The sequence below is a fragment of the Chanodichthys erythropterus genome, chromosome 3 (genome assembly GCF_024489055.1).
Source record: "Chanodichthys erythropterus isolate Z2021 chromosome 3, ASM2448905v1, whole genome shotgun sequence".
Lineage (NCBI taxonomy): Eukaryota > Metazoa > Chordata > Actinopteri > Cypriniformes > Xenocyprididae > Chanodichthys > Chanodichthys erythropterus.
In genome coordinates this window covers 72,611,776-72,626,686 of record NC_090223.1, presented here as the reverse complement: position 1 = coordinate 72,626,686, position 14,911 = coordinate 72,611,776, and the positions used below count along the sequence as shown (strand labels likewise).

Below are 14,911 nucleotides of genomic sequence, written 5' to 3'. Positions count from 1 at the left end.
GCGCGGCATAGATATATGTATATATCTATGCAAGCGCGGTAGCTCGATATAATAATACACATCCGATCGTCTAATCGCTTGAATGTCCAAACCATAAAACAAATACATCTGACAAAGTTTAGTCAAGACGCAAGGCTCACCGCTTGCGCGCCATCACTATGTGTTGAACCGGCGTTCACCTCCGTGTTTTGCTTTTATGCCACTGACTGGACTGGGCGGAGTCACGTGGCTACACACGCAGTTATGTTTTTAAGGGGGAAGTATTAACAGGATTAAAAACGAAATAACCGTCACAGGAAAATTACGTCGGTTAGAGGTTCTGAATTTCGGTTTCGATTACTTTTCGATTAATCGTCCAGCCCTACTTGCTACTGTTCGATTCAATTGTCGTAGATCTAAAATCGGATGTAATCCTCCATCTTTCTTTGGCACAATGAAGTAACGGCTGTAAAAGCCTGACTCCCTGCTGGGAGGAGGGACCCTCTCTATAGCCTCCTTTCGCAAGAGCGTCTGAACCTCTTGTGCCAGCACCAGAGCCTGCTCGGGGTCTACCACTGTGGCTAGAACCCCGTTGAATCGGGGTGGGCATGTTCTGAACTGAATCGCATACCCCTTTTCTATAGTTCGCAGGACCCACTGAGATACTTTTGACAGATTTTTCCACTCTGACAAAAAATCTACTAAGGGCACCGTATGATGAGGTGAACACTGTTTGTCTCCGGAGGGGACCACCCTCAGGATCCTGACCGCCCCTCTGACGTCAGGATCTCTTAGACGAAGCCCTCTTGGCAGGAATGACGGCCCTCAGATCCCAACTCCTCGGAGGGGGAGCACGGGTAGCAACACTCTGCTTCAGGTGTTGTCTGTATTGCGGGGAGCTCGTACTCGGCTTCTGCAGCTTTGCCCGGCAGCCAAAGGGATTTGGCCGCGTGCGGAGAGAGATGGCCCGCAAGTGTCTCTTCCGCTCTTGGCATCGCCCCATACCTGTGTCTCCTCATTCCAGCCACATTGCTGTAAATGGAGGTCTGAGGTGTGTAGACACGGGTAGATACCGGCTTCTTCCACGACCTCGACACCTCAGTGTGGAGGTCGGGAAAAAATGGTAGCGCCCGACGTGGAGGCTGAGCAGACCTGGATGGCAAGAAGCGTTCGTCAAGCTTGCTTCTCACCGTCTGCTCTTGCTTTTCGGCCGGCCAATCGATGCTCAACTTGGCCACAGCACGAGAAAGCACCTCCATGAGCTCCTCGCTCGCGGGAGACTGAAGTGACGAATCCTCAGACTCTCCCGTGGCCACGCTAACAACATCCAGCTCCTCAGAACTAGACGCCATTAACGTGACCATATCCCCCGGAGCGGAAGAAACCGCAAAGCGTGCTTCCGGCCTCCGGATGGATACACTGCCAGATGCACCAGTTGAAGGCAGAGATAAGGCATGGCCCATCTCTAACCCCTCTGATACATCCATCTGCGAACCCCAAGACATAAGGCGCCGCCCTGCCTCGACAGAAGCAGGACCCGAGCCCTGGGGAACACGAACCGAGCCACTCTCCTTGAAGAGAGCTTGGCGGGAGCGCAGCATTCTCAGCGGCAGCTGATCACAATGCACACAAGCAGCCCCCTTTGAGAGCTGCGTGGGCATGGTGCACTCCCATGCAAACAACACACATTTCAAGCGAGTCCCCATCCGGGATAAAACGCGGACAAGGGTGCACGCACTTCCTGTATAGCTGCTCGCTCGCCATGGTAATACTTTTCAAAGTAGACAGACAAAGGTAAATAAGACAGACAGATCAGACGGAGTGCTTGCTGAAGACACAGAAGCTGAATGACAGTGTTTTCGGGCTGGCTTTATGGTTCCTGGTCAGTGACGTCACGTGCCTATGACGTTCTGTCTCCTGATTGGACAGATTGCATATGTGCTTCATGACGACATCACCCAGAGGCGTTCCTATAGCAATTTATGCAGCACAAGTGCCCTTGAAAGGGAACTATATTTAAACTATGGTTATTGTAGTAAAACCATAGTTTTACTATAAAATCATGGTTACTACAAAAATCATGGTTGAGTTTCATAAGGGTGAGCGTTTGGATACTGATTGTTAGAAGGCAGCTGTCTGATTCTGTCTGAGTTGAAGAACAGGAATGGTATGTGTAACACTAGCATCACATTATTAGCGTTTGATAAGGTAGTCAAGCAAAAGGCTAATCATATTAATTCATATTAATTAATGACAAGGGCTGTGCCAAGTGTGTGAGCGCATAGGGGCTTGTGCAAAGTAACAGTTGACTTGAAATAAAGCCAATAAAGATAATTTTTTTGTCCTTCAAAATATTTTAAAACTATAAAATATACAAACCCAATTACAAAAAAGCTGGGACACTGAACAAATTGTGAATAAAAACAGAATGCAATGATGTGGAAGTTTCAAATTTCAACATTTTATTCAGAATACAACATAGATGACATCAAATGTTTAAACTGAGAAAATGTATCATTTTAAGGGAAAAATTTGTTGATTTTTAAATTTCATGGCGGCATCACATCTCAAAAAAGTTGGGACAAGGCCATATTTACCACTGTGTGGCATCCCCTCTTCTTTTTATAACAGTCTGCAAACGTCTGAGGACTGAGGAGACAAGTTACTCAAGTTTAGGAATAGGAATGTTGTCCCATTCTTGTCTAATACAGGCTTCTAGTTGCTCAACTGTCTTAGGTCTTATTTGTCGCATCTTCCTCTTTATGATGCACCAAATGTTTTCTATGGAGTGAAAGATCTGGACAGCAGGCTGGCCATTTCAGTACCCGGATCCTCCTCCTACGCAGCCATGATGTTGTAATTGATGCAGTATGTGGTCTGGCATTGTCATGTTGGAAAATGCAAGGTCTTCCCTGAAAGAGACTACATCTAGATGGGAGCATATGTTGTTCTAGAACTTGGATATACCTTTCAGCATTGATGGTGCCTTTCCAGATGTGTAAGCTGCCCATGCCACACGCACTCATGCAACCCCATACCATCAGAGATGCAGGCTTCTGAACTGAGCGCTGATAACAACTTGGGTTGTCCTTGTCCTCTTTAGTCCGGATGACATGGCGTCCCAGTTTTCCAAAAGAACTTCAAATTTTGATTCGTCTGACCACAGAACAGTTTTCCACTTTGCCACAGTCCATTTTAAATGAGCCTTGGCCCAGAAAAAAACGCCTGCGCTTCTGGATCATGTTTAGATATGGCTTCTTTTTGACCTATAGAGTTTTAGCCGGCACAGGCGAATGGTACGGTGGATTGTGTTCACGACAATGTTTTCTGGAAGTATTCCTGAGCCCATGTTGTGATTTCCATTACAGTAGCATTCCTGTATGTGATGCAGTGCTGTCTAAGGGCCCGAAGATCACGGGATATGGTTTTCTGGCCTTGACCCTTACGCACAGAGATTGTTCCTGAATCTTTGGATGATATTATGCCCTATTATAACTTCAAACTCTGCTATTTTTCTCTGATTGGTGATCCTCTGCCCATTTTGACTTCTGAGAGACACTGCCACTCTGAGAGGCTCTTTTTATACCCAATCATGTTGCCAATTGACCTAATAAGTTGCAAATTGGTCCTCCAGATGTTCCTTATATGTATACATTTAACTTTTCCGGCCTCTTACTGCTACCTGTCCCAAATTTTTTGGAATGTGTAGCTTTAAATAAATCCAAAATGAGCCAATATTTGGCATGTCATTTCAAAATGTCTCACCTTCAACATTTGATATGTTATCTATATTCTATTGTGAATAAAATATAAGTTTGAGATTTGTAAATTATTGCATTCCTTTTTTATTCACAATTTGTACACTGTCAATGTGTTTCTATCATCAAACACTCAGAATAAAGTGAGATGATCTGCTAATGGTCTGAATGTCTTGTTGAATGAGTGTTGATAAGTCTGAGGATCATCAATATTAACAGAGAAACTGCTGAAAACACTCTTTATTTCATGTCAATAGTTCCTGTTTTCACCTCATTTATTATGCTGATGTCTTCAGATCTGCTGTAAATTGACACTTAAAGCTCATTTCATTTTCAACAGACTGAGGGGATTTGTGGACCTCTAACATAAACAATTATTTTTGTTTTTGTACTTTCAACTGTTTTCTTACAGTTCTTTAAAATGTTGACAGATATCCAGAAACGTAGTAATGGAGAAACAGAATGAAGTTCTGAATTAGCATCAGTTAATTTACGATAGACCAATTTAATTCTTAATGTGCTTAGTTTATGGGTGAAATACAAAAAGTGGATAATATAGCATAAAAAAATAATTAATTGAAAAAGAATCTGTTACACTAAATGTTGATGTTACATTAAAACTTTTTGTTTTCCAAAAAGTAATTTAAAACATAAAATTCTTCTTCACATTTAGAGAAACAGTTAAACTATGAAATGATACATAATGTTAATTTTTAAAGGTACCATTGAACGTTTTTTTTACAAGATGTAATATAAGTCTAAGGTGTCCCCTGAATGTGTCTGTGAAGTTTCAGTTCAAAATACCCCATAGATTTTTTTTAATTAATTTTTTAACTGCCTATTTTGGGGCATCATTAACTATGCACCTATTCATGCTGCGGGCCCTTGGAGCTCACGCTTGCCTTAAACAGCATAAACAAAGTTCACGCAGCTAATATAACCCTCAAAGTGGATCTTTACAAAGTGTTCGTCATGCAACATGTCTAATCGCATAAGTATAGTATTTATTTGGAAGTTTACATTTGTTTCTGAATGAGTTTGAGGCTGTGCTCCGTGGCTAAAGCTAACGTTACACACTGTTGGAGAGATTTATAAAGAATGAAGTTGTGTTTATACATTATACAGGCTGCAAGTGTTTAAAAATGAAAATAACGACAGTCTTGTCTCCGTGAATACAGTAAGAAACTATGGTAACTTTAACCACATTTAACAGTACATTAGCAAAATGCTAACAAAACATTTAGAAAGACAATTCACAAATATCACTAAAAATATATCATGGATTATGTCAGTTATTATTGCTCCATCTGCCATTTTCCGCTATTGTTCTTGCTTGCTTACCTAGTCTGATGATTCAGCTGTTGAGATTCGCCTGTTCTTCTGAGGTCTTTTTAAACAAATGAGATTTACATAAGAAGGAGGAAACAATGGAGTTTGAGAGACTCACTGTATGTCATTTCCATGTACTAAACTATTATTCAACTGTCAAGGTAAATTCGATTTTCAGTTCTATGGCACCTTTAAGTGAGATTATTGTAATGGTAATTAATCAATGTTATTGGTATTTAAAATTGTAATGGTGCCCATTAGCTGTGCACCTTTTAATACTCAGTTTGAGAAACCTTCATATTGATTGTCAACATCAGATCAAACTAAATATTTTACATTTGTTTCATATCTGGTTCTCAATTTGCAGGAGTGTTTCCAGAATTCTAGCTTTCATTTTCAATGTAGTTTTAAACACTGTTATTTTAGGAATAAACTTGTAAACACCAAAATTTATGAAGTAAATGAACTTTCCAGAATGCCTGACAGGGTTGTGAGTGTAACTTGAGCAAAAATCTTTTCTTACAGTAACTTTGGTAACAGAGTTGATGAATGCTGTCATTAATTTTTATAAAAACTGGAGACTTTCTAGAAAGAGCCCAGATGATGTCACTTCCTGGGTCTCATAGTTTTAAGAAATCCCTGTTTTGAAAGGAGGAAAATCATGTCAGAAGTAACAGGGTTGGAGTGAATCGTGTAGGACACTGATAATAACACATTTAAAGATGCAGTCAGTCTAGACTTTGAGCATGAGAACTTTCTACAGACAAAGTCTGTAGAACTTGGATGACGTGATATTTTTAAAAAAATATAAATAACAAAAATGCTCTAATGTTTTAAATATAAAAAATATCTAAGACTTGATTTACTTTCCTGCTAAAACAAAAAGCTGAGATCAAACACTTTGCAATAAAACAAGAAAGCACCACTTGGATAGAAAGAGAAAGAGAGCACAGGACACACCTTGACCAAACTTTTTTCCTTGTTTATCTGTGCGAGTCTGAATATAGGCTTTTAGTTTAAAAGCATGCACATTTGGAGAAATATTGGATTCTCATATGTTTATGTCAATTTTCTATACAGAGGAGTTATATTTATTTAATATTCATTGTCATCACTATGAGCACTGGTGTTTGCAATTCATACTGCAGCCGGAGAGGCGCTCTCTGTGCATTTTTAGTCCACAGATTCATCTAAAAGAAGAAGAGGCTATTCCATGAATGGAGTTTTAATTCATACTGCAGCCGGAGGGCGCTAAAGAAACAAAGAAGTATTTTAAGTCTGTTTTTGCTTGCAATGTGAAAAAAACCTGCAAAACGCGCCGTGCGCGTTTTCAGACCTCAGAGAGTTAAATGACTTTTTTTTCTCTCATTTCAGACCTGATAGAGAAGAAAGCTATGAGAGTGAAGAACTAAAAGACATCTCTAAAGAAAAGAGAGAGCCAAGAGAAATCTTTCACACTGCACTCAGTGTGGAAAGAGTTTCTCAACCAAACAACATCTTAAGATTCACATGAGAGTTCATACAGGAGAGAAGCCATTCACATGTGAACAGTGCAGGAAGAGTTTCAGTCAATCATCAAGCCTTAAAGAACACATGAAAGTTCACACTGGAGAGAAACCACACACATGTGATCAGTGTGGAAAGAGTTTCTCAACCAAACAACATCTTAAGGTTCACATGAGAGTTCATACAGGAGAGAAAGCCGTTCTCACATGTGATCAGTGTGGGAAGAGTTTCTCACGATCATCAAGCCTTAAAGAACACATGAAAATTCACACCGGAGAGAGATCGTTCACATGTGATCAATGTGGGAAGAGTTACACACAAAAAGGAAATCTTAAGGATCACATGAGAGTTCACACTGGAGAGAAGCCGTTCACATGTGATCAATGTGGGGAGAGTTTCAGTCAATCAACAAACCTTAAAAAACACAGGAGGATCCACACTGGAGAGAAGCTACACACATGTGACTTCAATGTGACAAAACATTTCTAGAGTCATCAACCCTGAAGAGACACCTGACAGTTCATACAAAAGAGAAGCCACATTCATGTTCTGTGTGTGGAAAGAGTTTTTTCACAGCTGCAATATTTAAAAGAACATGAGAAAATACACACTGGTGTGAGAGAGTACATGTTGCTTTGAGTGTGAGAAGACTTTTTATTACAGCAAACCAATTAAAACTGCACCAGAAGAATTCACACTGGAGAAAAACCATACAAAAGTGTTCACAATGTGACAAGAGATTCAGTGATTCATCATCTCTGAAAAAACACGAGAGGATCCACAGCAGAGAGAAGCCGTACACGTGTGATCAGTGTGGAAAAGAGTTTCACTATTAAAAGTAACCTGAAGATACACATGAGAATTCACACTGGAGAGAAAACCTTACAAGTGTTCACACTGTGACAACAGATTCAGTCAGTCATCAAATCTGAAAACACATGAGAGGATCCACACTGGAGAAACATCTTACAAGTGTTCATACTGTGACAAGAGATTCAGTCGTTCATCATCTCTGAAATCACATGAGAGGGTCCACACACTGGAGAGAAGCTGCACACGTGTGATCAGTGTGGGAAAGAGTTTCACTATTAAAAAGACACCTGAAGATACACGTGAGAATTCACACTGGAGAAAAACCTTTACAAGTGTTCACACTGTGACAACAGATTCAGTCAGTCATCATCTCTGGAAAACACATGAGAGGATCCACACTGGAGAAAAACCCTTTACAAGTGTTCACACTGTGACAACAGATTCAGTCAGTCATCATCTCTGAAAACACACAGGAGAAGATCCACACTGGAGAAAAACCTTACAAGTGTTCACACTGTGACAACAGATTCAGTCAGTCATCATCTCTAAAAACACATGAGAAGATCCACACTGGAGAAAAACCTTACAAGTGTTCACACTGTGACAAGAGATTCAATCAGTTAGCAAATCTGAAACAACACAAGAAGATCTACACTGGAGAGAAGCTGCACACGTGTGATCAGTGGAAAACGTTTCACTATTAAAAATCACCTGAAGATACACATGTGAGAATTCACACTGGAGAAAAACCTTACAAGTGTTCACACTGTGACAAGAGATTCAGTCAGTCTTCATCTCTAAAAACACATGAGAGGATCCACTCTGGAGAGAAGCCACACACGTGTGATCAGTGTAAAAAGAGTTTCACTATTAAAAACCACCTGAAGATACACATGAAAGATCCATGCGAGTGGAGAAACCACATCACCACAGTCTGAAATCATAAGTAGTTCATCTTTGTGCTGAGAAACAACGTCTCTTTCTAAGACACACACCAAATCTCTCCTCTCCACCTATAGTTGGCGCTGTTGCACTGTCTGCTGTTGAATTATCCAGGTTGTGGATAAGGAGAGACCCCTGATGTGATTGCGAAGCATTTAGGGTGTACAGTAGTACATATAGTAAAGTGCTATATAAATGCCTCATTCATTCATTTATTCATAGTTATCCATTTCTCAATATGTGCTCTTTGTCTGTGTTCTTGTGAAATGTCATCCCAAGTCGCCGTCCAAGTACTGTTCCAGTTCAAAATTCACATCTAGCCAAGTACAGTCTGCAAATCTCTGGTTGTAAGTTCTTGATACACCCTTTTTATCACGAATACATAGAGAAGGTGACTTGTGCGGACTTGAGACAGCCAGGTATCCCAGAATGCATTGCGTACTAACCAGCAAGTGTTAGTAGCAGAGGAGAAAACCCAAGTAATTCAAACATACTACTGTTATTATGTCATGATATGTAGTTTTAAGAGTTTTCAGGCAAGAGTGTACTGTTTTTTTTACAAATTTGTGGTTTATTGATAAAAGTAGAGCCTATTTGGAGTTGTGAGATCCAGATGATCACCTGGTGCTCAGCGCTCACGTACCTCCCGCTGAGAGCATCCTTACCTTGGCTACTCCTTCTGATGTTTGCCGTTGACTCTGATGTCTCTGTAGTGGTTGAACATAATATAATTCATCTTTTGTATATCTAACGGGTGATCTTTGGTCTCATAAATCTATAATTTGTTGAACTAAAAAGTGAAATATCATAACTTTATATATACTTAGGAGTTATAGTTCACTGTTGTAGCCTACCAGAGCGCTGACTTTGTATGTTTGACTGAATCATTTGCTTTATTTTTATTTTATCTTCTTATACTTTTTGCTTATACTTTTGTAATAGCTATTTGGTAATTAATACTGATATCTAACAAAAAGAGTTAGGGTTGTTTTATATTTGCAGACTTATATGCATATATTGCCTGAACCACATATGTTTAATATTTTTTAAAATGTAAACAAATATAGGAAGAACTGTTGTTTTATAGTTTGTTTGGTTATAAATATACATGCAGTGAAGATTGTAACACTCTGCCTAAATAAGGCAGGCTACACAAATAAAGTTTGTTCTTTTCCCCTCCTAAAACTGTTTGACTGAGTGAGGTTATAACAAATAACCACAAATACAAAGAATAAATGCCAACCCAGAGTGTATTATACAAGAAGAAACAGAAAAGCAATATAGACAAAAATGTGTGTGTGTAGATAGTTCTGGCCTCACCGGTGAGGCATTTTGAATCTGGAAGCACATTGAGAAACAGCACTGTCCTGTGAAGAAGTCCAAAGCAAAAAATAACAAAAGTGAGTGGGCTCAATGCTTAGCCACTTTCTCTCCCCGGTGTCATGTGACTCGTTAATGTTACAAGGTCTCAGGTGTGAATGGGGAGCAGGTTGGTGTTAAAATTTGGTGTTATCTCTCTCACTCTCTCATACTGGTCACTGGAAGTTCAACATAGTATCTCATGGCAAAGAACTCTCTGAGGATCTGAAAAAAACAACTGTTGCTCTACATAAAGATGGTGCAGGCTATAAGTTTGCCCAAGACCCTGAAACTGAGCTGCAGCACGGTGGCCAAGCCCATACAACGGTTTAACAGGACAGGTTCCACTCACAACAGGCCTTGTCATGGTCGAACAAAGATCACACCCTTAATATAAAATGTGATGCTTCTCCACCCTTCACAATGAAACATTACATCAAGAGAAACTGCTACAATCTTACAATGTGTAATATTCCTGGTTTTCTTGTAACAATTAATTCAGGAGTAGTTTAAAGGGGCTTTATATAGGAAATGACACCCAGTGGTTGAAATAGGTATTGCAGTCCGAAATTCAAAATATTGTTTGCTCCCGCCCCCTTGTTCAGAGAAGCGGGTGGCCAAGGATACGCATCAAGAGGGAGCGCAAGTGACAATGGCTACGTTTACATGCACCCAAATAATCCACTTGTAATCAGATTGAAAAACGTTCATGCAAACGCCTTAATCGATCCGATTGAGCTCGATCCAAATGAAATTTCAATCGGATTGGAAGAATCGTTTTATTCCTTTTCTAATCCACGATCTAACAGCAAAAAATTACCATGTAAACGCTTGAATACGACTACATGGCTGCAATATGCGGTGTTTTCCCGCCAACTGGCAACCTGTTATGTCGAAATACTATTGGATAAGCTGCTGCACACGGTTTCACACAGACCCAAAACAAAGACAGACATTCCAACACGGAACGCACATTTCAAAAGTAGAATATCTGGCTGCAGCATTGTTTTTTTCTGAGAAACAAGTAGGTGAACTTAACATGTTTCCTAAATATCTGCTAACATATTGGGGTATTTTTATGCTTTATTAAAGTAAAAAGATCTTACATATAGCCCCTTTAATGAATTTAGGACAGATGTTTGACAGTTTTTAGGTTTATAAAACACAAGTTCTCTATTTTGAGGCCACCACCACTTCTGGTTTAAAGCCTTTACCAGCCCCTGAATCCATTCCAGTGTCAGAGTCAGCTTCAGTCCTTGAACTCCGCCCAGTGCATGCTCCTATGCCAGAGAGCACTGCAGTGCCCCTAATGACACTAGCAATTGTGTGTGTTTGGCCACCCACACAATGGCTCCTGCTTGCCTGCTTACCTGCATAAAGTCTGTTGATTCAGCTGTGCACATCCAGATGTTAATACTGGCTTGTCTAATGCCTTGAACTTGGGCTGGCATGTGCAAAAGACAGGGGCGTACATATTAATGATCCCGACTGTTGCGTCACAGTCGGTGTTATGTTGAGATTTGCCTGTTCTTCAGTGATCTTTTGCACAAAATCAAATTTACATAAGAAGGAGGAAACAATGGAGTTTGAGACTCACTGTATGTCATTTCCATGTACAAACTCTCTAATTACTTAACTATGCTGAGGTAAAATTCAATTTTCAACTCTAGGGCACCTTTAATGTTTGGCACAGAGGCCCGATATTCTTGTGAGGTGCAGAGCCGTATGTAGGAGGTAATTTACATTGACTTTTATATAAATATCATGTAGTATCATTTAGAAGTTAATAATTTCAATCTTCAATGTTGTTTCTGAAAATATCAACAGCACTGTGTAATCTGTGTTAGCAGAGGACAATGCCATTTCTCTGAAGAAGAAAATGGACAACATTGTAAAAAAAAAAAAAAAAAAAAAAAAAGAGGGTGGCAAATCAGGCACCATTTTTTGTAGGCAAGAAGGTCCTGTGAAAAAACATAAGGGCCCAGCAGATGAAGCAAGTTTGAACACAGGTTGTTGGGACCTTATGAAATTGTCCATTTACAAGAAAAAGCGCAGATTTAAGGGACGAAAAGGGATTTTTTCCCCCAAAATCAACAATGACCATCTCAAACCATTCAAAAAAAGACAAACCCCGGATACCCCATACAGCAGGGGTTCTCAACCTTTTGCAAGCTGGGCCCCCCCAAAGCTGGTTCATTGCAGTTGGGGCTGGGGTTCCCTTCAGTCTACTGTCAGTTTTCAGCTCAATAAGTTGTCCCTGCATATCAATTGATAGCTTGTTTGCTGCGCACACAAACGGATCTCGAACCCACACAAAAGAGCGATAATCCTCTTTAAAGTATGTCACAAATTGTTTTCTCATTGCTGACAGGTGCTCAGACGCTGATTGAAATAGGGAGGAGAAATGCGTGTGACGTGCCTGCATCAGTGATAAAGTCTGTAAGGCTGGGGAACATGTCGCAGTTCCCTCGACTGATGCGGCCATGCCAGAGGTCTAGTTTTTGTGTAAAGAGCGCTAGCACTTTGTCTGCAAGGTGCAAAATATGAGGATTTCGCGCCCTTGCAAAGACAGGTTGAGGCCATTCAAGCTGTCAAATATATCGACCAAATAGGAGAGAGACGCAAGCCACATAGTGTCATCCAGATGCTTCACTGCAGATCTGATTTGATTTCTGTCAAATACCACTTCACCTCCTCTCACAGCTCATACAACCGCTGTAACACCCGCCCCCTGGAGAGCCAGCGAACTTCAGTGTGCAGAAAGCAACTGTTCGTGCCCTGACCCCATCTCCTGCCTGCGCACCATCCACATGCATAGGCTAACGCATCGATCCCAAGCCAAACCATTTTCACGGATAAAAATATCAAGGACATTGAAAATGAAGAGGCCACAGCAGCAAAAACAGGACATCCTCCTCAATCACCTTGTCCACTTAGATACCTGACATAGGTGAGGAGCTGTGCCTGCCCAGCAATATCAGTGGATTCGTCCAGCTGTAGCGTGTAGTAAGGACTCTTTTTTACAAACTCTATTGCTCTCTGATATAATTGGACATGTCTACAATTCTCCTAGCGACAGTGTCATTGGACAGGGGTATTGCAATGAGTTTTGGCTGCTGCACTATACGCCTATCATTATTCTGCACCGTCTTGCGCTGCCGGCAAAATGAGAGTCTGGCAATTGTATGCGGTTTACCCAGTTGAGTGATTCTTTTGAGTGATTCCGCTACATACGATGCCTCCAAACCAACATTAGACATGACGCTACCGACGTGAGCCAACCCTGCAGTTTGCTTTTCGTCGTTCATCGGCGTCGGCTTGGTGTGTTCTGGCCTTTAGTCGCGTGGGTAGTTTTAGCTAAGTGTAGCTACTGCCTAGCAGATACTGGCTAGGGCTGAGATTTGATCTAATCTTTAAAAACAATGTTTGTGGGTTTAGTCTTTAAAAAGACTGTTGGGGTTTTGTAGTGAAGGCCCTATGTAAATCTAGATTGATAAAAGACTAGCGAGAGCTGGCACAAGTGAACTTGGCAAGAGACTAGACTGAATGGAGAGCTATGTCGTGAGTCAGATTTAAATGCAGTTTTTTATTTTTGTGTGAGAGTGGGTGAACATTTTTACCCCGTGTTTTTGACAATTGAGAGCCACCAAATGATGTGAATATGAAAAAACGAATAGGACAGTTTCGAACTCAGTTAGGATGCACAAAGACCTTAAAGGTGATAGAGAGGATTTTTCATCGACTGAGAATCCAAAGACTGTTACTGAGTTTTGAAATGAGTGCATGCGTAAGAAGAACCCCCCTCCTTCACAGCTCATTTCAAAGGAACGCCTCCCCAAAATGCGTGCACGAGTATTGATACATGAGTGTTTACCATCATTTCGAGGGAACGCCTCCCAAAACTCGTAAACACTCGTATTGGAACACGAGTGTTTACCACCGGCACTCGCTGAGTCGTGTTTTTTGGATGTTGGACTCACCGCTGGTAACTCATAATATGCAGTTGTTACTCCTGTCTCCTGACAAAAACACTGCATGCGGCACCTGGGGAGTGTGTAAAGATACTGGAAGGCGTGCAGCCGCGCTGCGTCTCTCACAAGGAACGTCACGGCAGTGATTGACAAGCCAGAGGGCCAATCATTTACGCGATGATCGCGTAAACAATTGGCTGATGTTTTTAAAAGGAAGCCCTACCTCGTGCACAGATGATGTATATTAATATTATTACTTTTCAAGTGCACCTAATAAATAGTCGTTTAGCAGTTAGCAAAGACAGTTTCAAGTAATATTGCAAAAATGTATAAAACAAAACATCCTTTAGCACCTTTAAACTTTTGAGGCTTGCACAGCTTCTCAAGGAGAAATCAAACAAATGAGCGCCGTTTTCTAAAGTCTATGAGCGCAGCACACACAAATAATCTAAATTGACATAATGCAGTTCAATTTCAAAATGTGGTGTTTTTATATTTATAACATTTGCACATTTGAATACAGTTCAGCAACATACATCACACGACCTGACGATCAAGAGAGCTGACAATTGACCATCTTACCTCGCTATTGAAAATGTATGACACTGATATGACAGTTCATCAAACAAGTTAATAATATTAAAGTCAGTTACAGTTTAGATGAAATAATAACTGTTTTGTTCTATTTTAGTAAACGAAAATAGATCCGATGAATCCAAAAAAAGATCACAACATCTCATAGCAACACTCTAGTTGTGTTTTGAATGATTCAGTGTTTTCTGAACAGATCGTTCTGAGTCAAAGATTCAACTGACCCCATTCTACAAAAGCATCTGTCTTCATTCTTGATGAGAATCGGCCGTTTGAGAACAGATTCGTGAATGAATGATTCAGCATGACTCGCTTAATAAAACCGCTTAACATCACCTGCATTTGCACTATCGACAAACCAAATTTGTTCAAAACTTTTTTAAAAAAAAATCAAATCAATCCAAACACAATTTTAATTTTTTATTCAGGAGTTATGTATATATAAAACTATAACTTTTTATGACAGTAGTTTTAATGATTTTTTTTCAGTTTTTTTTTCCTCCCATCCTGTAGCCTACTCACGCCCGCCCGGGAGGAGGTGTGAACACTTGTAAGGTGTTTCTCCATTGTGAATTATCTGGTGCAGTTTTAAACTGTTTGCTGTAGTAAAAGTCTTCATAGCACTCAAAGCACATGTACTCTCTCATGTACTCTCACATGTAC

The 14,911-nt window shown here is 40.4% G+C and overlaps 1 protein-coding gene across 1 annotated transcript; it reads left to right on the top strand.

The window, feature by feature from the left end:
• Nucleotides 1-6,575: 6,575 nt before the first annotated feature.
• LOC137005600 (zinc finger protein 271-like) lies at nucleotides 6,576-8,323 on the top strand. The gene is made up of 5 exons (XM_067366456.1): nucleotides 6,576-7,032; nucleotides 7,236-7,368; nucleotides 7,518-7,830; nucleotides 7,949-8,060; nucleotides 8,103-8,323. Exons 1-5 carry the CDS (start codon nucleotides 6,576-6,578, stop codon nucleotides 8,321-8,323), a joined length of 1,236 nt encoding a protein of 411 aa, XP_067222557.1.
• The last annotated feature ends 6,588 nt before the right edge of the window (nucleotides 8,324-14,911 follow it).